Below are 22,403 nucleotides of genomic sequence, written 5' to 3' on the forward strand. Positions count from 1 at the left end.
TGCATTTGGTGACAAGACTGGATAAGAGTGAGGTAAGGGGAGTCCCTCAGCTCCCCTTGCAGAGGGCTGGAGATTCCTCCTCCTGTGTTTGGACCGCTGTTTGGGGTGGCTCCCAGGGGCTCTGAATGAGAAGCCCCAAACCCAAGTTCGGGGGTGGGGAGGGTGATCAATCATGGAAATGTAGGGTTTGAAGCTCTGGGAGCCGGGACTCCAGGGCCAGGAGGTCTGTGGTGCTCAGCAAGGCCGGGGTTGGTGGCCGGGGGGGGGGTGTCACGGAGCATCCCAGGCTCCTTCCTCCCATCCTTGGCCCAGGAGGGTGCCTATGGGCATATTTCTTAGGGCTCACTCTGTCGGGTGGTGAGTCACACTTGACAAAGGAAGAAGGGCTACCAGGCACTGTTTGGGCCTCTGCTAAGGACTAGTGACTGCAGGAGCTCAGAGCTGGAAAGCCCCAGGGTTGCCACCCAAGAGAGGGTCTGGGGATCGGGTCCGAGGGAAGCAGTAACCCCGGATGGTGAGAATAAAACACCAGCTGGGCTGTGGCTGTTCACAGAGACGGGAGAACGCCAGGGCCGGGAGGAACGAAGCTCCTGGCCTCAGCCCCAACCTTTCCACCACTTCAGATCTGAGGTGATCTCCATTCCTCCACACCGTGGGCCTCTATCCTGTCACCCCATGCTCCCCTAGCCCCCTACGGCCCACAGTGCACTCCAGTGTGCATGGAGGGGTAGGGTTTCCTCATAATCTGCCTTTTCTAGAGCAGCCTCTAGCCCCCACTAAGAATCCTCCAGGGTCCTTCACTCTACACTTGAATCGAAAGAGGGGTGAAGATAAGGAAAAGTAGTAGGTGGGGTCCCAATGTCCCCCCAGAACTGGGGTGAACAGGGAGCCCTCCCCGAGCCATCTGCCCCTGTCTTGAAAGGAAAGGCTGAGGGTTCTAGGCCGGAGCCCAGTTGCTCAGAAACCTCAAGGCCTCTGGGGTGGAGGTTACCCAGGCTGCCCTGAGCTGCCATTCCCACCCACCCACAGGGAGACATAGGGGTGGTTTAAGGACGCTCTTTGGCGGTGATTCCCCCGGGCTCCTGCTGAGTCACAGGGGCCAGAGGCTCTGCCGGGACAGGAAGTGGGGTCAGGGCCAGGGGAGGTCCGGGAAACACTCCATGATTTATCTAAAATCTCTGCAGCAGCTGCTGGCCAATTGACAGGGCAGCCCTGAGTGTTTCACCAAGACTCGGGTCCCCGGACGGCCTCCCTCCCGCCGGGGCCTCCGCCCCACCCTACATGCTGTTGGGGTTGTAGCAGAGTAGGTTGAATTCCAGGTTCTCATCCCAGTGCCTCAGCAGGACAAAGAGCTGCCGGGCGGCGGCCTTGACAGCGGCCAAAGTGCGGCCTTCAGGCACTTCCTGCTGGCCGAGCCAGGTGCTGGCCTTGGCCGCCAACAGCTCCCACTCGATGAAGTAAGCGGCCGAGCTGTGCTCCAACCAGGCCAGCGCCACCGCCGTGGCCCACAGCCTCCCCTCTTTTTCCATCCCCATCAGCCCGGGCCCCAGCTCCGGGCTCTCCGCCTCGGATCCCTGCCCGCTGTCGGCGGAGGCCGCCCGGGGTCTCTCCGGCGAGGAGATGCGGCGGCCGGGGAGGGGAACGGGGGAAAGTCCATCCTCAGCCCTGAGACCCCGGGAGGGGCTCTCAGCTGCACCACCTGACCAGTGCCGGGGGCGGGGGGCTTCAGGGGGACCACTTGCAGCTGGGAGGGGGGTGCTCTCCTGCTCGCTGGGCCCCCCTGATAGAAGCTTGCTAGTGCTGCAGGAGCTGCTGTGGGAGCAGGATGTGAGGGAGGTCCGGTGACAGAGGAACGGGGAGGTCCACTTCAGCTTCTCCATGGGGATGCCGGTGGCTCCACAGAAGGCCGAGTCGAGCAGGAAGGCACCTGAGGCCAGCTGCAGGGACACCTAGGGGGGATACGATGGGCTGGAGCCTCCTTCCCAGGGCCTAGAGCCCTCACAATAACCAAGGGGGAGGAGCAACTCCTAAATCCACCTTCCTGGAGTTTTTCTGAGGGCCTGTCCACTCAGCAGGACCCTTGTGGGGCTAACCCACAGCATTAGACTCACAGTCCCGTAGGCCTCTGACTTTAGACTCACAGTCCCGTGGGCTTTGGTGTTTGAAGAGGAGACACCAGTGAGTCCAAGACAGGACTGGCCTGACTCCAAAACTCACTACTGGGGAATCTCAGTCCAGATGTCGAGAGTGTGAGGGTTGAGGGGAGTGTTTGAGGAGCAGAAGTTTCCCCCCACCCCCCCGAGTTGAGCTGAGCTCCAAGGAGGTTTGGCACTGCCCTGAGCCAGTTGAAAGAGGAAAGGGATGGACGTCTTTGAGCCCCTTGGGACCGGAGCAGCCCACACAAGCCCAGGGATTCTCCCAGCTGCCAGTGGATCAGTCCGGTCTGGTCTGAGCTCCCCCATCAACCCTTTCCCCACCCCTCCACACCTCCCGGGGGTTCCCCGGGACCACCCTCTATTACTCACCAGCGGCAGATAATCCATGCTCTCACTCTCGCTCTCGACAGCTGGCGGCTCAGTGGGCTTCGTTGGCGATCGGCTCATGAACCCTTTGGCGGCTCGAGTCAGAAGCCTGGTTTTATTCAGGCTCAACCTGGGCAAACACAGCCAGGGTCAGGATGGGCAGCGGAGGTCCACTGTCCAGGCAACCCCTCACCTCCCTCCACTCTCCCTCCAATGTTGGAGCCGCCTGTCACCCGGAGACAAACCCTTTCCTTTTCTCCTCAGTGCTCGCCTCCAAGCCTCAGCCTCCTCCTGGTGGGCCCCTCTCCCTTCCCCCAGGAATTCAACTCATGCCCTTGTCCCTTCCCGGGCAACCCCCTACAGGCCCGTCCTCCCTCTATGGGGCTCACAGAGTCTGCCTGGCTGGGCCAGAGGGAAAGAGGAGCTAAGCCCAGGAGCTGGGAGAAGAGGTGGGCCAAGAATATGACAAGTGTGACAGCTGTCAGAGATGTCTATCAATAGGGGGGACAGACAAGTCTCCACCCAAGAGGGGGACATGTGTTTGTGTGTGTGTGTGTGCGTGTTGGGGATGTGGGGGAGAGCCTGATGGGGTCCAGAAGTCTCCCATTCCTCTTTCTCAGTTGCTCTGGTGGGGATCAAAATTTGAAGGGCGAAAGCCTGGACCAAAGAAACTGTCCAAAGTGAGGGGGATAGCTCTCTCTCCTTCTCTATAAGTGGCAGAGAGAGCTGCTAGAAATTAGCCCCAAACCCACATCTCTTCCAAGAGACCTTTCCCAACTAATCTCTCATTGCCCCTACTCCCTTTCCCTATAAGCATTTAATATTCACCCCATCTTCAGCCCCCACAGCACTTATGTACATATCTGTAATTAATTTTAATATCTTTCTCCCTCTCTTGGCTGTAAGTTCCTTTAAGGCAGACAGAATGCCTACCACCTCTGTTGTATTGTACTCTCCCAAGTGTTTAGTATAGTGCTATGCATCCAGTAAGCACATAATAATAATAATAATAAAGAATAATAATAACAAGCACTACAGTAGATACGAGGTAATCAGATTGGACACAGTCCTGTCCCTCATGGGGTTCACAGTCTAAGTAAGCTCGTTTTGGGCAGGGAATGTGTCTGTTTATTGTTGTACTGTACTCTCCCAAGTGCTTAGTACAAGACTCTGCACACAGTAAGCATTCAATAAATAAGATTGAATGAATGAATGAATTTAATCCCCTTTACAGATGTGGGAATTGAGGCACAGAGAAGTCAAGTGACTTGCCCAAGGTCATACAGCAAGCAAGAAGTGGAGCCGGAATTAGAACCCAGCTCCTCTGACTCTTAGGCCCGTGCTCTTTCCACTAGGCTATGCTCTTCCCTGATTGATTTATTGATTGATTGATTGATTATCACAGGCTGATTTCACAGCCAACACTCTGGTTTTACCCTGTGGAAAGCCTTACGTGGACAGGGGCTGGAGGGGCGACCTTCAGTAAGCAGCCTCCAATTTGAAAGCCAACAACCCCCTCCCCAGTGAGTCTATGTCTGGGCCCATTTATTCACCCCCTTCCTCAGCCCCCTGACACTTAGGTAGATATATGAAATGTATTTTTTATTTTAATGTCCCTCTTCCCCTCTAGACTTTAAGCTCACTGTGGGTAGGAAAGGTGTCCAACTTGGTCATATTGTACTCTCTCAAGCACTTAGTACAGTGCTCTGCACACAGTAAGTGCTCAATAAATCCGCTTGATTGATTGAAGCAACTCTGCCACCCCTGGGACTGTCCCCCCTCATCTTCCAGAAGTCCCTGCCCGAGGGAAGCCATTCATCTGGTCTTAAACTGGATAGTCTGTTTCTTCTGCTGTTCAGATCTCTATCCAGGACTGGCACGACACTGGAAGTCTTTATGTCCATTTTTTTTCTTGTAAGTGCCAGCCTCCCTCTGTCTTAACTCCCATTGCTCAATCTGCTTGGAAGTGGCACCTGCGGGAGTCAGCCAATCGCATTTTTTGAGCGCTTATTGTGTTCAGAGCAGCTATACTATGTCCAATATAGCAATAAACAGACACATTTTATGCCCACAATGGGCTTACAGTTTAGAATAGTACAGTTTAGCTTACAGTCTAGAAGAGAGGGGCCCGGGAGGGTACGCAACGGTTCTGGAGTGAGGGCTGGGTGGCCGAGGGAGCCCCAGGGGACACACAGTTTTGGCGGATTTCTGTTTGAAGATTCTGTGTGACATCATAACGACATCGTATAAACCACAAATGCACCTGAGATAACGTATGTCTATTACTTCTGGATTGGCAAAGGGACATCTGGGACACTGGGCACCGTCACAGGTCTGCCCCACCCCTGATGCCCATTTCAGCCCCAGGGTTCAAAAGAGAGAGACAAGAATTCCTTGGCTGATGGGAAACACTCCTTGGATGCTTACCTGGCAGCAAAGAGGATTTCTGAGGACTTTGGAGAGGAAGTGGAGATGGATGGGCTGCCCAGAGGAGCTGGAAAGAAACCAAAGGCAAAGATGAGATGGCACAGATGGAGGTTCAACCTCTGCAGCCAAACTACATCAGTCTTGGGGTGGTGGCAGGGGAGGGAGAGGGATGAACAGTCGCTGGTTCTTGTGTTGGTGATGCGGGGTTAGGTAGAAGGAGCTGAGCTGGGCCCGTTTCAGAATGTAACTGAGGGAGGCGGTGGTCTCAAGCCCCAGCACCAGAGAGCAGGGCGGCAGTGTGGATTTTTGATGCAGAATTTTTGAAGCACACCATTTTGTGAACTTCTAGCTCTGCTAACGTTAACCTTCTCACTGTACTTCGCTCTCGTCTATCTCACCTCCGACCTCTCGCCCACATCCTGCCTCTGGCCTGGAATTCCCTCCCTCTTCATATCCGACAGACTATTACTCTCCCCATCTTCAAAGCCTTATTGAAGAAATGTCTCCTCCAAGAGGCCTTCCCTGACTAAGCCCTCTTTTCCTTTTCTTCCATTCTCTTCTGCAGTGCCCTGACTTGCTCCTTTTATTCATCCCCCCTCCCAGCCCCACAGCACTTAAGTAAATATCTATAATTTATTTATATTAATGTCTGTCACCCCTTTCCTACTCATTATGGGCAGGAAAAGAGTCTGTTAGACTATTATATCTCACTCTTCCAATTGTTTAGTACAATGTCCTGCACACAGTGTGTTCAATATGATTGACTGATTGACTGCAGGATTAAAATTGTTAGTAAATTGTATTCATCACTTGTTCTAGCTATTATTGTCATCTTGACATAGGTTTGGACAGATCTGGGCTTGATTGCTCCGGCGTGCTCCATATGACATCCCAAGAGTACGTTGCATTCTCGGTGTAACGTCTGGTGTAACGCCCACAAGCATCACAGATGTGGGGCAACCACACGAGGGAGGGTGAGGTCCTGGGGTTCTGAGCAGGTCTGGCCTAGGCCCCACTGCAGCCTCTTTTCCCCCAGCGGCTCACTTTTCTCTTTCAAGACAAGCTGGGTTTCTCAGCATGGCATGGGGGTTGGAGGGTTGTGGGGGGCTAGGGAACCTGAGAGATTTGAGGGGCTGTTTTTTCCCCACAGATAATCTGGGCTAGGGCTGGGGAAGGCTCGGATTCTGCCCTTGACTCTCCAGATCGCGCTTGGCCCTGTGATGTCCTGGGTTTGTAGGTAAGCATGACGAAAGCTTACCTACCCAGAGCTTAGAACAGTGCTTTGCACATAGTAAGCACTTAATAAATGCCATTATTATTATTATTATGTGGGACAGGCAGTGTCCAACCCGATTTGCTTGTATTCCCCTCTAGCACTCAGGACAGGGCCTGACATACAGTAAGCGCTTAACAAATACCATAATTATTATTATTCTTCTAGACTGTGAGCCCACTGTTGGGTAGGGACTGTCTCTATATGTTGCCAACTTGCACTTCCCAAGCGCTTAGTACAGTGCCCTGCACACAGTAAGTGCTCAATAAATACGATTGATTGATTGATTGATTGAAAGCAAGTAAGGGCTCAACATCGCTTAACCTGCAGCTCCGGTGAGCCTCTGCCCATCTAAACTTCTCCTCTTTCTCACCCTCCGAAAGGGAGAGCGATGACTGCTGGGACCAAGCTGGACATGGGGATTGTTGCTTTCTTATTTGTCTTCAAAAACCCAAGTTCCATGTCTAAAAGATACTCTGAGGTCATTTTAATAATGATGGCATTTGTTAAGCACTTACTATGTGCGACGCACTGTTCTAAGAGCTGGCGGGGAATACAAGGTGATCAGGTTGTCCCACATGGGGCTCCCAGTCTTCATCCCCATTTTGCAGATGAAGGAACTAAGGCCCAGAGAAGTGAAGTGACTTGTCCAAAGTCACACAGCTGACAAGTGGTGGAGCAGGGATTAGAACCCATGACCTCTGGCTCCCAAGCCCAGGCTCTTGCCACTGAGCCACTGTTTCTCTAAGATGCCCCTCCACCCGACCTATGTGCCTCTCCCCCTGCCCAAACTGTGGCACCTCCATTTCAGAACCAGCATAATCCCCTAACGGGTAGAATGAAGTAGTGGAAGGGTGGATGCCTGATTTCTATTTCTGTTCCAGACTTTCTCCTCAACCTCTATGGGACCCAGTCTCCCTCTCTGCAAAATGGGTCCAAAAACACTTTCCTTCACAGGCGTCAGTCCCTCTTTGGGAACAACTACAAGAAGCAGCATGGCTTAGTGGAAAGAGCACAGGTTAGCATGGGTTCTAATCCTGGCTCCATCACTTGTCTGCTGTGTGACCATGGACAAGCCACTTAACTTCTTTGTTCCTCAGTTACCGCATCTGTAAAATGGGGATTAAGACTGTGAGCCCCACGTGGGACAACCTGATTGCCTTATATCTACCCCAGAACTAAGAACAGTGTTTGGCACATAGTAAGTGCTTAATAAATACGATTATTATTATTATTTTGTATCTACCCCAGAGCTTAATACAGTGTCTGGCACATAGTAAGTGCTTAACAAATACCATTTAAAAAAACAAAACAAAACAACTTGGACCTCGATAGAGACAGCTTGACCTGTGTCTTTCAGTCCAATGGGGCTAGGGAATGACAGAGATAAATAGATGGTCACTTACCATCTGGAAAACTGCACTTTTCCCAGCTGGAAGAGGAGGGGGAACTGCAGAGGGACTCGCTGTTCTCCTCCAGATCTGCAAAGCAGAAGTGCATTCAACTTCTTTGTTCCTTCATGGGTCCCTGCTGCCCTCCGCCCGACTGACAGCCTCCCTCCGGCTCCGAGACATATGAGATCAGTCCTCTGGGACCTTCCAGGCACTTGCAATCTGGGCATTTTTTATTTTAATGGTGCTTGTTAAACTCTTACAATGTGCCGGGCACTGTACTAAGTGCCAAAGAAGATACGAGATCATCAGTTTGGACACAGTCCCTGTCCCACACGGGTCTCACAGTCTGAGAAGGAGAGAGGAGGACTGAATCCCCATTTTATAGATGAGGAAATGGAGGCACGGAAAAGGTGTGACTTGGCTAAGGTCACACAGAAGACATGTGGCAGAGATGGGATTAGAACCCAGATTCTCTGACTCTGAGGCCCAGGATCTTGCCAATTATTAATAATAACAGCAGCGTGGCTCAGTGGAAAGAGCACAGGCTTTGGAGTCAGAGGTCATGGGTTCAAATCCCAGCTCCGCCACTTGTCAGCTGTGTGACTTTGGGCAAGTCACTTAACTTCTCTGGACCTCAGTTACCTCATCTGTAAAATGGGGATTAAGACTGTGAGTCCCCAGTGGGACATACTGATCACCTTGTAACCGCCCCCCCCCCCCCCCACAAGTGCTTAGAACAGTGCTTGGCACATAGTAAGCGCTTAACAAATGCCAACTTTATTATTAAGAAACAGCGTGGCTCAGTGGAAATAGCACGGGCTTTGGAGTCAGAGGTCAAGGGTTCAAATCCCAGCTCCGCCATTTGTCAGCTGTGTGACTTTGGGCAAGTCACTTAACTTCTCTGTGCCTCAGTTACCTGATCTGTAAAATGAGGATTAAGACTGTGAGCCCCACGTGGGACAACCTGATCACCTTGTAGCCTCCCCAGCACTTAGAACAGTGCTTTACACATAGTAAGAGCTTAATTAAAGCCATTATTATCATTATTATTATTATTATTAATTAAGCACTTACTATGTTTCAAGCACTGTACTAAGCACTGGAATAGACACAAAATAATCAGGTCCCACATGGGGCTCTTAGTCTGAGTAGAAGGGAAAGCAGGTATTGATTCCCCATTTTGCAGATGAGGGAACTGAGACAAAGTGAAGTGACTTGGCTAAACTCACACAGTAGACAAGTGGCAGAGCTGGGATTAGAACCCAGATCCTCCAACTCCCAGGCCTGTGGTCTTTTCCAGACCATTTTCCAGACAGAGTTTGCTCTGCAGGAAAACCCAGCCAGCCTGACTCTCTCAGATTCTTGGAACCCAGGAGAAAAAAGCTGCATTACATTCTCCATAAATGTCAAGAGTCACACAACAGCTGAGCAATCCCTAGGTGAGACAGGAGCTAAGAGATAGTGTGAAGGGGAACTTAAAGTTGGCTGAAGAGGGTAAATCCTCATTTCAATCAGTCATATTTAGTGAATGCTTACTGGGTGCAGAGTACTATACAAAGCACTTGGGAGAGTACACTTATTCAGTTGTGTTTATTGAGCACTTACTGTGTGCAGAGCACTGTACAAAGTGCTTGGGAGAGTACAATACAACAATAGATAGGTACATTCCCTGCCCACAACAAGCTTATAGACTACAGACTGTGAGCCCACTGTTGGGTAGGGACTGTCTCTATATGTTGCCAACTTGTACTTCCCAAGCGCTTAGTACAGTGCTCTGCACACAGTAAGCATTCAATAAATACAACTGATTGATTGATTACAGGCTCTGCAGCCTACAGACTTGAATCTTTGCCTATTTATTATTATGATGGCATTTATTAAGCGCTTACTATGTGCAAGGCACTGTTCTAAGCGCTGAGGAGGTTACAAGGTGATCAGGTTGTCCCATGGAGAGCTCACAGTCTTCATCCCCATTTTACAGATGAGGGAATTGCAGCAAGTCAGGGTGATGCAGTGCCTATGATGGTCTATGCACTCAGAAATAGTGTGGCCTAAAGCATGGAGTTAGAGGATATGGGCTGTTAGAGGACCTGGGTTCTAATCCCAGCTCCTCCACTGTCTACTCTGTGACTTTGGGCAAATCAATTCACTTCTCTGGGCCTCAGTTACCGCATCTGTAAATTGGGGATTAAGAGTGTGAGCGCTTAGTACAGTGGTGTGCCCACAGTAAGCGCTCAATAAATACGATTGGATGAATGAACGGGGGACAGAGACTGTGTCCAACCTGATTAATTTGTACCTACCCGATAGCTTAGAACAGTGTTTGGCACATAATAAGTGCTTAACAAGGACCCTAATTATTATTCTTATTCTTATCAATATTCATTCATTCAATCGTATTTATTGAGCACTTACTGTGTGCAGAGCACTGTACTAAGCGCAGTACGCTTTAAGCATTTGCTAGTCACCCCACCTTTAGCCCCACAACACTTAGGTTCATATCTTTATACCCTGACATTTCCCCCATTTGTATTTATTTCAACGTCTGCCTCCCGCTCTTGACTTTTAGCTCCTTGTGGACAAGGAATGCGTCTACCAACTCTGTTGAACTGTACTCGTCCAAGGCCTTAGTACAGTGTTCTGCACAGAGTAAGCGCTCAATAAATCCCACTGATTGACTGAGACTGCAGGATCTCCGGGGACTCCTCTGGGGCCCAGAGCCGCGCAGATCCTGGGTTCAGGAGACTGTCATCTCTGACAACTGCTTCGGGTTGAGCTGGGTTCTTACCAGGGGAGAGTGCTGCTCTTAGCTATTGATCAACCAATCAAACGTATTTATTGAGCATTTACTGAGTGCAGAGCACTGTGCTAAGTGGTTACTAGAACAGAGTATACTATAACAGAGTCTTCCTCCCTTCAAGGCCCTACTGAGAGCTCACCTCCTCCAGGAGGCCTTCCCAGACTGAGCCCCCTCCTTCCTCTCCCCCTCCTCTCCCTCCCCATCCCCCCTGCCTTACCTCCTTCCCCTCCCCACAGCACCTGTATATATGTATATATGTTTGTACATATTTATTACTCTATTTTATTTGTACAGGTTTATTCTATTTATTTTATTTTGTTAATATGTTTTGTTTTATTCTCTGTCTCCCCCTTCTAGACTGTGAGCCCACTGTTGGGTAGGGACCGTCTCTATATGTTGCCAACCTGTACTTCCCAAGCGCTTAGTCCAGTGCTCTGCACACAGTATGCGCTCAATAAATATGACTGAATGAATGAATGAACAGAGTTGGAAGACATAGCCCTTCCCTACAACAAGCTTATAGTCTATATGCGAGGACTGTGCTGGGGAACTCTGGGTGGGATCATGATCAATCAATCAATCTTATCGATTGATATATCATACCTTGTATCCTCCCCAGTGTTTAGAACAGTGCTTTGCACATATTAAGTGCTTAATAAATACCAAATTATTATTATTATCAGGGGGCAGGAGCCCCCCCCTCCCAGTCACTAAATGGCCTCTGCCTATTCATTTGTTGCCACCCCCAAACCTCCTCCTCCCTGCCACTGCCCTGGTCCAGGGTGTGCATTGTGTTGCTCGCCTTGTCAAGATCCAGAGTTGCTGGAGAGCTTACTACGTGCAGAGCACTTTACTAAGCGCTTGGGAGAGTACAATAAAACAGAGTGGATGGACACGGTCCCTTTGGTGAGGCGCCTCTACACATGGCATAGTGGATAGAGCCCGGACCTGGGAAGCAGAACCTCAGGGGTTCTAATCCTGGCTCTGCCACTTGTCTGCTGTGTGACGTTGGGCAAATCACTTCACTTCTCTGGGCCTCAGGTACCTCACCTGTAATGGGGGATTGAGACTGTGAGCCCCATGTGGGTCAGAGACTGTGTCCAACCCCATTTGCTTGTGCCCACCCCAGCGCTTGGCCCAGTGACTGGCACGTAGTAGGCACTTAACAAATACCATCATTATTATTAATCATTATTATTACTCGCTCCCCCTTCTGCCTTGTCTATGCACTTGGAGAAGCAGCGTGGCTCAGTGGAAAGAGCCCGGGTTTTGGAGTCAGAGGTCATGGGTTCAAATCCCGGCTCTGCCAATTGTCAGCTGTGTGACGGGGCAAGTCACTTAGCTTCTCTGTGCCTCAGTTCCCTCATCTGTCAAATGGGGATGAAGACTGTGAGCCCCACGTGGGACAACCTGATCACACTTATATCCCCCCAGCGCTTAGAACAGTGCTTCGCACATAGTAAGTGCTTAACAGATAACATTATTATTATTATTATTATTATTATTATTATTATTATTATTATTATTATTACCCTCTAAGCACTTGATAGCTACCCCACCCTTGGCTCCAGGATGGCGTGATCTCTGGTGGAAGGGCCTCAGAATCACTCAAGAACTTAGTCTGCCTCTGGACAGAGTTAAAGTATCCCACCAAGACAGAAGCAGCATGGCTCAGTGGAAAGAGCCCGGGCTTTGGAGCCAGAGGTCATGGGTTCAAATCCTGGCTCTGCCAATTGTCAGCTGTGTGACTTTGGGCAAGTCACTTAACTTCTCTGTGCTTCAGTTAACTCACCTGTAAAATGGGGATTAAGACTGTGAGCCCCCGGTGGGACAACCTTATCACCTTGTAACCTCCCCAGTACTTAGAACAGTGTTTTGCACATAGTAAGTGCTTAATAAATGCCATTATTATTATTATTACCAAGATGGCCCACATTCACCCCAGGCCCCATGGAGTGTTCAGTTCTCTTGGCATTTATGCTCTGAAAGAGTAAATGGAGAAAAGAGCCTCCTTGCCCCTGGTGCTCAGCCCGCAGGGCTTATCCTGAGACGTGGATATTGTTTCCAGCTGTTCCCCCCTGGCCTTTTGGTTCAGAGAGGGAGTTCTAAGGCAGCTAGAGAGGTATAACATCTAAACAGTGACAATAAGCATCATGCCTAGTGGAAACAACAGCAGCAGGGGAATCAGGGGACCTGGATTCTAATCCCAGTTCTGTTACTTGCCTGCTGTGTGACATTGCACAAGGGACTTAACATTACCGAGCTGTGGTTTCCTCATCTGAAAATGGGTATGAAATTCCTGTCCTCCTTCCTACTTAAAATGTGACCACTGTGTGGTACAGGAACTTTGTCTGCCCTGATTACTTCAGACAGTCATTGGCACACGGTAAGTGCTTAGCAAATATCACGAGTGTTAGTAATGTTATTACTACAATTATGTTCTTTCTCAACACTTGCTACAGTGCTCTGCATAGAGTAGACACTTAATATTAATTTGTTCAGTCGTATTTATTGAGTGCTTACCGTGTGCAGAGCACTGTTCTAAGTGCTTGGGGAAGTACAATGCAATGATAATTGGTGACTCCCTGCCTACCATGAGCTCACAGTCTAGAGGGGGTGGAGACAGACATCAGTAGAAATAAATAAAGTTACAGCTATGTACATAAATGCTGTGGGGCTGGGAGTGGGTAAGAGCAGAGAGAGCAAGTCGGGGAGATGCAGAAGGGAGTGGGAGATGAGGAAAAGTGGGGCTTAGTCTGGGAAGACCTCTTGGAGGAGATGTGCCTTCAGTAAGGCTTTGAACCAGGGGAGAGTAATTGTCTGGCAGATTTGAGGAGGGAGGGCCTTCCAGCCCAGAGGCAGGACGTGGGCCAGGGGCCGGTGGTGAGACAGGTGAGATTGAGGCACGAAGGGAAGGTTAACACCAGAGGAACCAAGTATGCAATCTGGGTTATAGAAGGAGAGAAGTGAGGTGAGGTAGGAGGGGGCAAGGTGAGGGAGTGCTTTAAAGCCAATGGTGAGGAGTTTTTGTCTGCTATGGAGGTGGACAGGCAACCACTGGAGATTTTTGAGGAGGGGGTGACATGTCCTGAATGTTTCTGTAGAAAGATCATTTGGACAGTGGAGTGAAGTATGGACTGGAGTGGGGAGAGACTGGAGGTTGGGAGGTCAGTGAGGAGGCTGATTCAGTAATTCAGGCAGGATAGGATGAGTGATTGTATTAATGTGGTAGCAGTTTGGATGGAGGAGAAAGGGCCAATTTTAGCGATGTTGTGAAGGTGGGGCCGACAGGATTTGGTGACGGATTGAATATGTGGGTTAAATGACAGAGGAGTCAAGGATAACACCAGGGTTACGGGCTTTTGAGAGAGGAAGGATAGTGGTGTCATCTACAGGGATGGGAAAGTCAGGGGGAGGACAGGGTTTGGATGGAAAGTTAAGGAGCTCTGTTTTTGCACATGTTAAGTTTGAGGTGATGGGAGGACATCCAAGTAGAGATGTCTTGAAGGCAGGAGGAGATGCGAGACTGGAGAGAGATCAGGGCTAGAGATGTAGATTTGGGTTTCATCTGCATAGAGGAGGTAGTTGAAGCCATGGGAGTGAATGAATTCTCCAATACAGTGGGTGTAGATGGGGACCCAGAACTGACCCTTGCGGGACTCCCACAGTTAGGGGGTGGGAGGCAGAAGAGGAGCCCACGAAGGAGACTGAGAATGAATGGCCAGAGGGATAAGAGGACAGCATCAGTGAAGCCAAGATTGGATAAAGTTTCCAAGAGAAGGGGGTGGTCCACAGTGGAAGGCAGCTGAGAGGTCACGGAGGATTAGGATGGTGTAGAGGCCATTGGATTTGGCAAGAAGGAGATCATTGATATCATTTGAGAGAGTAGTTTCTGTGGAGTGATGGGGACAGAAGCCATTCATTCATTCAATCATATTTATTGAGCACTTACTGTGTGCAGAGCACTTACTAAGCGCTTGGGAAGTACAAGTTGGCAACATATAGAGACAGTCCCTACCCAACAACAGGCTCACAGTCTAGAAGCCAGATCAGAGGGGGTCAAGGGGAGAATTGGAGGAGAAGAATTTGAGATAGCAGGTGTAGAAAACTCACTCAAGGAGTTTGGAGAGGAATGTAGGAAGGAGAAGAGACGATAACTGGAGGGAACTGTGGGGTCAAGGGAGGGGTTTTTATGAAAGGGAAGACACAGGCATGTTTGAAAGCAGTGGGGAAGAAGCCATTGGAGGGCGAACAGCTGACGATGGCTGTTAGGGAGGGAAGAAGGGAGGGGGCAAGAGTTTTGAAAAGGTGCGAAGGAATGCAGTCTGATGTGCATGTGGAGGGGGTGGATTTTGAGAGATCTTCTTCTATCAACACTTCTCAGCTGGGTGGGCCTGTTGATGACGATGTTGGAAAAAGTCTGTGGGGCCAGGCAGAGCCCTGGGACCACCAATGTCATGAGCTAGATAATTACATCAAGTTTCCTCCAAGGCATAGAACTGGTGCAGCACAATCAGCCTCCCTAACTAAAGTTCTCTCTCTTTTTGTGCCTCAGTTTCCCTCTGCAGAAAAGATTGTTATCAGACCTGCTATTGGGTGAACACACCCTAGAAATTCAGGGAATCCCAGGTGTGTACACTCGCTTCCTTTCTCCAATGCTACAAACCTACTCATGGTTCTCTGAAAGGGCACTTAACCAGGCTGTTTCTGAGCCAAACATTGATTTGGAGGTGGAAATGCTTAGAATGCTCTGGGGAAAGATCTTCATCATTACTATAGTGTGGTTTGCTGATGGACCAATATTGACCACAAATTCATTCTCTCTCAGTCTGCAGACCAGCAGCTGGGGCTGTCTCTACCTTCTGCAACTCAGAGTTTGCCAGGGCTGCCCTCCATTTTCTGATAATAACAATGCCATTATTATTATTAATGGCATTTATTAAGTGCTTACTATGTGCAAAGCACTGTTCTAAATGCTGGGGGGGATACAAGGTGATCAGGTTGTCCGACATGGGGCTCACAATCTTAATCCCTATTTTATAGATGAGGGAACTGAGGCTCAGAGAGGTTAAGTGACTTGCCCAAGGTCACACAGCAGACATATGGCAGATCCGGGATTAGAACCCATGACCTCTGACTCCCAAGCCCGTGCTCTTTCCACTGAGCCACACTGCTTCTCAAGATTATAATACTAATAATGATAATATAATAATAATAATAATAGTTCAGTGGCTAACACTATGCTAAGTGTTGGGTTAGATAACAATAATAATAATAATAGTAATGGCATCTGTTAAGTGCTTACTTAATAGTAATAGCCTAACACTATGCTAAGTGTTGGGTTAGATAATAATAATATTAGTAATGGTATTTGCTAAGTGCCAGGCACTGTACTAAGCACTGGGGTGGTTACAAACAAATTAGTTTGGACACAGTCCCTACCCCACATGGGGCTCACTGTCTCAATCCCCATTTTCCAGATGAAGGAACTGAGGCCCAGAGGAAGTGAAGTTTCTCGCCCAAGGTTATATAGCAGATGAGTGGCCAAGCCGGGATTAGAACCCATGACCTCTGACTCCCAGCCCAGGCTCCATCCACTATGCCTGGATAAAAGGTAATCTGATGGACACAGTCTCTGTCCCTTATAGGGCTCACAGTTTTAAGGGGGTAGGAAGAACATGTTTAACCCATCCTCTCTAACTCATAAACCTGCAACTTTAGCATCATTCTCAACTCATCACTCTCTTTCAGTCCCCTCATTCAGTCAGTCACCAAATCTTGCCGGTTCTATCTTCATAACATCTCCAGAATAAACCCCTTCCTCTTCACCCAATCTGCCACCCAGCTCGTTCAGGCATTTGTTATATCCACCCAGCCTCGATGGCTGCAGCAGCCTCCTAGCACATCTCCCTGCCTCCAGCCTGCTTGGCACATAGTAAGCGCTTAACAAATGCTATTATTACACTTCACTCGGAGGCCCAGATCATTTTTCTAAAAACTTATTTTGCACATGTCTCCCTACTCCTCAAAACCCACCAATGGTAGCCTACCTACCTCTGCATCTAGCATAAAAACTCCCCTCCATCGATTTTAAGGCATTCAGTCACCTTTCTCCCTGCTCCCTATCCTCTCTCCTACTATAACTTAAATGTGCACACTTCGCTCCTCTTACACCAACCTACTCATTGTACCTCAATCTCATCTATTCCTCAACCCCCTTGCCCAGGCCCTCCCTGTTGTCTGGAACTCCATCCCCTTTCGCAACTGACAGACCGCCACTCTCCTCATCTCCACATGTCTATCAACGCTGTTAACCTGTAATCTCCCAAGAGCTTAGTACACAGTAAGCACTCAAAAATGTGATTGATTGATTCAACACCCTACTAAAATCACATCTCCTGCAGGAAGCTTTCCCTCACCTTTCATATCCCCACACTATCCTCCCTCCCTCCCTTCTGCATCATCTTTGCACTTGAGTCTATACCGCCTAAGCATACTGATACTCAGCTCCAACCCTAAAGTACATAGCTTTGTTCTCTGCTGCTTCCCCTACTCATAATTTATTTTCATTTCTGTCTCCCCCATTACATAAGCTCCTTGAGAGCCAGGATCATGTCTACCTTCTCTCTCGTTGTACTGTCTCAAGTGCTAAGTGCAGTGCTGTGCACACAGTCATGTTCAATAAATTCCATTGCTGGATTCATTTATGCATTCATTCAATCATATATATTGAGCGCTTACTGTGTGCAAAGCCCTGTACTAAGCGCTTGGGAGAGTACAATATATCAACAGACACATTCCTGCCCATAGAGAGCTCACAGTCTAGAGGGGGAGACAGGCGTTAATATAAATAAATAAATAAATAAATAAATTACAGATTTATATACTCATGTGCTGTGGGGATGGGAGGGAGCAAGTAAGAGAGGTGTAGAAGGGAGTGGGAGAAGAGGAGAGGAGGGTTTAGGAAAGGCTTCTTGGAGGAGATGGGCCTTCGATAAGGTTTTGAAGTGGGGAAGAGCAAGTATCTGTTTAATAAGAAGAGGGAGGATATGATATGAGGATTGACTCCCCACTTTGCAGAGAGAAAACTGAGGCACAGAAAAGTTAGGTGACTTATCCAGGGTCACAGAGCCAGCAAATGTCGAGCCTTAGGACCTGGGTTTCATTTTCCCAGGCCCATGCTCTTTTCATTAGGTCTTTCCTGGTTCTGAACTGAAGCTCTAGGATAAAGCTATGGGGCCTAAGATGTCTGATAAGCAAGTGTCTGTCCAATAGTCAATCCTGAGTATTTGGGTGATAATGGGGTGGGGATGACTGCTATTAAATCTCCTCAGCCTTCTCCCTTCCAGATTAACAATCCCAGTGCCTTTTCTCGTTCCTCAGGAATCATTATTATCATCTGATAATTATTATTATTATTGTTTATTAATTGCTTACTATGTTTCAAGAACTGTGCTAAGCACTGGGGTAGATACAAGTAATTTAGGCTGGACACAGTCCCTGTCCACTTGAGGCTCGCTCACAGTCTAAATGGGAGGGAGAACAGGAACCAAACTTCCATTTTACAATTGAGAAAAGTGAGGCGCAGAGAAGTGAAGTGATTTGCCCAAGGTCACACAACAGACAACTAAAGAGGGATTAGAACGGAGGTCTGAACCCCAGGCTCTTGCTCTTTCCAGTAGGCCTCCCTGCTTCTCCATCCCATTGTCTAATCCTTCCAAATAGGACATCCTCATAGCATCAGACGTGAGCAGTTCTGTCGCCTGAGTTTTCCTGAGCTACAGATTGTAGGAATGCAACTCCCACTGTAAAATGAGGATTAAGATTGTGAGCCCCATGTGGGACAGGGTCTGTGTCCAACCTGATTTGCCAGTACTTAATACAGTGCCTGGCATGTAGTAAGTGCATAAAAAAACACCACAATTATTATTATTATGTTAGGAGAACTGGGTGCATATGGAGCAGTAGAGAGCCATTTATTTAGGCTGTGAAGAGAGGACTTTCTGACTATGGAATCGCTAGCTTATCCATCCATCCTGATAGGCCCAGGAGATTGTAGGAATGTAACTCCCACTGTAAAATGAGGATTAAGACTGTGAGCCCCATGTGTGACAGGGTCTGTGTGCAACCTAATTTGCTTGTATTTACCCCAGTACTTAATACAGTGCCTGGCATGTAGTAAGTGCATAAAAAACACCACAATAATTATTATTATGTAAGAAGAACTGGGTGCATATGGACCAGTAGAGAGCCATTTATTCAGGTTGTGAAGAGAGGACTCTCTGACTATGGAATCACTAGCTTATCCATCCATCCTGCTAGGCCCAGGAGTTGGCCTGATCCCCCCTTCTAGACTGGGAGCCCATTGTTGGGTAGATATTTTCTCTATCTGTTGCTGAATTGTACTTTCCAAGTGCTTAGTACAGTGCTCTGCACACAGTAAGCGCTCAATAAATACGATTGAATGATTGAATGAATGAATGAATGATTTTCCGGGGACCGCATGCAGTCTGACTTCCCTCCTGCTCCCCTCCTTCCTGCCCCACATTTCGGCTCACCACCTCCGGCCTCAGTTTCCCCAAACTAGTGATAATCATCCTATTCAGTCTCAGTAGAGGGTGGTGAAGCTCAATTAACTTGTGATAGTGAAATGTTTTGAGAACCTTGCCGGGAAGGTGCTATAGAAGTATATAAGCATTATAATTAGAGTGGGTTATTATTCTCTGGAAGAAAAAACACTGTATAATTTATAAACCCCGGTCGCGTCTCCCCCATGCTCTAATGGTGTCAAATTTAGGAACGAGCCCAAGCAGTTGGAGGATGATGTATCCAAACCAGAATCGAGAGCGGCAAGTTAATCACGGTATCGTTTTCAACTGCCTGGCTGAGTCTGCACGACTGCCTTTGCATTTCCGCTCATTGGCTTTCTCCCGCTCCTGATTTTTCCATTATTTTGCACCTGTCTCCATGCTTCCCCAGCTCATCCTTTCCCCAAGAAGCTTCCGTTTCCAATCGGCACTCAAAAGATGCCCCCCTCAGCTTTGAGATGGGGGCAAAAAGATACAGGAGTAAACGGTTCTCTCCTTCACCTCCAGCTAGGCCGGATGGGCAGTGGGGAGTCACCTGAATTTCTTCCAAGCATCCGTCTAACTCCCTCCCAGTGCTCCGGTCTCCACCTTCAGGCTCTCAAAGAGGGAAACAGAAAACTAAACCAATCAAAGCAGGGTGGTGTGCTCGAAAGGTGATCTAACCATTTTTGAGGTTCCATTTTACGTATTGGGAGAAGCAGCATGGCCTATCAATCAATCAATCAATCAATCATATTTATTGAGCGCTTACTGTGTGCAGAGCACTGTACTAAGCACTTGGGAAGTACAAATTGGCAACGTATAGAGATAGTCCCTACCCAACAGTGGGCAAGATCATAGGCTTGGGAGTCAGAGGTCATGGGTTCTAATCCCGGCTCTGTCACGGTCTGCTGCATGACCTTGGGCAAGTCACTTTACTTCTCTGGGCCTCTGGAAAATGGGGATTGAGACTGTGAGCCCCATGTGGGACAGGGACTGTGTCCAACCTGATTACCTTGTATTTAACCCAGCACTTAGAACAGTACTAGGCACAAAGTAAGTGCTTAAGAAATACCGTAATTGTTATATATAATATTATATTATAATATAATTATTGCCAGTGTGGTCTGGGGTCATGCTGCCATAGGCTGATCCAACCCCAAAGAGGCAACGAGGATGGATAATAATAATAATTTTGGCATTTGTTAAATGCTTACTATGTGCCATGCACTGTTCTAAGCACTGGGGGAGATACAAGGCAATCAGGTCATCCCACATGGGGCTCACAGTCTTAATGCCCATTTTCCAGATGAGGTAACTGAGGCACAGAGAAGTGAAGTGACTTGCCCAAAGTCACACAGATGATAGGTGGCAGAGCCAGGATTAGAACCCATGACCTCTGACTCCCAAGCCTGCGCTCTTTCCACTGAGCCACACTGCTTCGGTGTATTGGGTTCGGAACTTGGTTCAGTGGGGTAGCCTAGTAGGGACCCTCCAACAAAACCCACTGATTCTCAGACACTCAAGGAAACCCAATAATAATAATGATAACTGAGTTATTTGGCAAGCACTTACTATGTGCCAAGCACTGTAATAAGCACTGGGATAGATACAAGCTAATCAGGTCAGACAGTTTCCCTGAAACTGGGAGAACTAATACCTGGGAAACTAATACCTGGGAGAACAGGTATTAAATCTCCATTTTACATGTGAGAGAACTGAGTTAAGTGACTTGCCCAAGGTCACACAGCAGACAAGTGGTGGAGCACGGATCGGAACCCAGGTCCTCTCACTCCCAGGCTCTTTCCACTAAGCCGCCTGCTTCTCTAATAGGAAGCAAAGACCTCTTATGCGCCCCGTTGGCTTTGATTTCTTTGAGTCCTAATGACAGGAACTGGGAACTAGGTAATTCTGGGTCTAGGGCAGAATAATTCCTAGACTAATAACTAATACCTGAGAAATTAATACCTGGGAGAACAGGTATTAAATCTCCATTTTACATGTGAGAGAACTGAGTTAAGTGACTTGCCCAAGGTCACACAGCAGACAAGTGGTGGAGCACGGATCGGAACCCAGGTCCTCTCACTCCCAGGCTCTTTCCACTAAGCCGCCTGCTTCTCTAATAGGAAGCAAAGACCTCTTATGCGCCCCATTGGCTTTGATTTCTTTGATTCCTAATGACAGGAACTGGGAACTAGGTAATTCTGGGTCTAGGGCAGAAAAATTCCTCCGTGGCCTCTTTCCCTCATCCCCTCAGCTTTTCTTTCCACAACATCTAAAGCCAAGGCTACCCAATTGTGGTAGGGTGGGTAGAGGAGATGGGCATTGGTAAAGAAACCAATTGGCATCAGTGCTCAGGAGTCATAAGGCTGTGACCTCTGCAGGGCTGTACCTGTGACGGTTGCCTTACTGCCCACAACATGCGCTTAATCATAAATAAGCAACGTGGCCTAATGGATTGAACACTGGCTTGGGAGGCAGAGGACCTGGGTTCTAAACCTGCTTCTGCCTCAAACCTGCTGAGAGACTTTGGAGAAATCACTGTGCCTCAGTTCCTGCCTCTGCAAAATGGGAATTTAATACCTGTTCTCCCTCCTAGTTACACAGTGAGCCTCACGTGGGCTCTGATTATTCTGTCTCTACCCCAGCGTTTAGTACAGTGCTTGGCACCACAATTATTAATTTCATTCATTCATTCAATCGTATTTATTGAGCTCTTACTGTGTGCAGAGCACTGCACTAAGCGCTTGGGAAGTACAAGTTGGCAACATAAAGAGACGGTCCCCACCCAACAGCGGGCTCACAGTCTAGAAGGGGGAGACAGGCAACAAAACAAAACATATTAACAAAATAAAATAAATAGAATAAATATGTACAAATAAAATAGAGTAATAAATATGTACAAACATATTTACATATATACAGGTGCTGTGGGGAGGGGAAGGAGGTAAGGCGGGGAGGAGGGAGAGAGGAAGGAGGGGGCTCAGTCTGGGAGGAGGGGGCTCATTTGATTTGGTTTATGACTCTACAACCTTCAAGCATCAGTGTGTGGTCCCTAGGCCCGCTGTGGTGTGATTTCGTGTTCAGTCATCCTCACCCTTCGTGATTTTGTTGACTTCAAATCTCCCCCCCTTCACTTTTCTAGACAGAAGTCCTAATCTTTTCCACCAGTCTTTGGATGGCAATGGCGTATTTTTTCCCCAATAAATTTCACTCCCTAATGTAACATTCTCTCTGAAACTGAAAGCAGGGGGAAGGGGATCCTACATACACAGTGAGACCAATGATGGTATTTGCTAATCTCGTACTACGTGCCGAGCACTGTAAGTGTAAGTGAGATAGATGAGATCAAGGTAAGGTGAGAAGAGAACTTACTATATGTCAAGCACTGGGGTAGATGCAAGTCAATCGGGTTGCATG

The 22,403-nt window shown here is 48.3% G+C and overlaps 1 protein-coding gene across 1 annotated transcript in view; it reads right to left on the reverse strand.

The window, feature by feature from the left end:
- Window positions 1-1,277: 1,277 nt before the first annotated feature.
- VWA5B1 (von Willebrand factor A domain containing 5B1) overlaps window positions 1,278-22,403 on the reverse strand; it is a 123,610-nt gene continuing 102,484 nt past the window's right edge. Inside the window, 4 exon segments of the mRNA XM_038747279.1 lie at window positions 1,278-1,949; window positions 2,526-2,652; window positions 4,950-5,016; window positions 7,629-7,703. Coding sequence (XP_038603207.1) covers window positions 1,278-1,949; window positions 2,526-2,652; window positions 4,950-5,016; window positions 7,629-7,703 — 941 coding nt within the window.

Source organism: Tachyglossus aculeatus, chromosome 5 (assembly GCF_015852505.1).
Source record: "Tachyglossus aculeatus isolate mTacAcu1 chromosome 5, mTacAcu1.pri, whole genome shotgun sequence".
NCBI classification, from domain to species: Eukaryota; Metazoa; Chordata; class Mammalia; order Monotremata; family Tachyglossidae; genus Tachyglossus; species Tachyglossus aculeatus.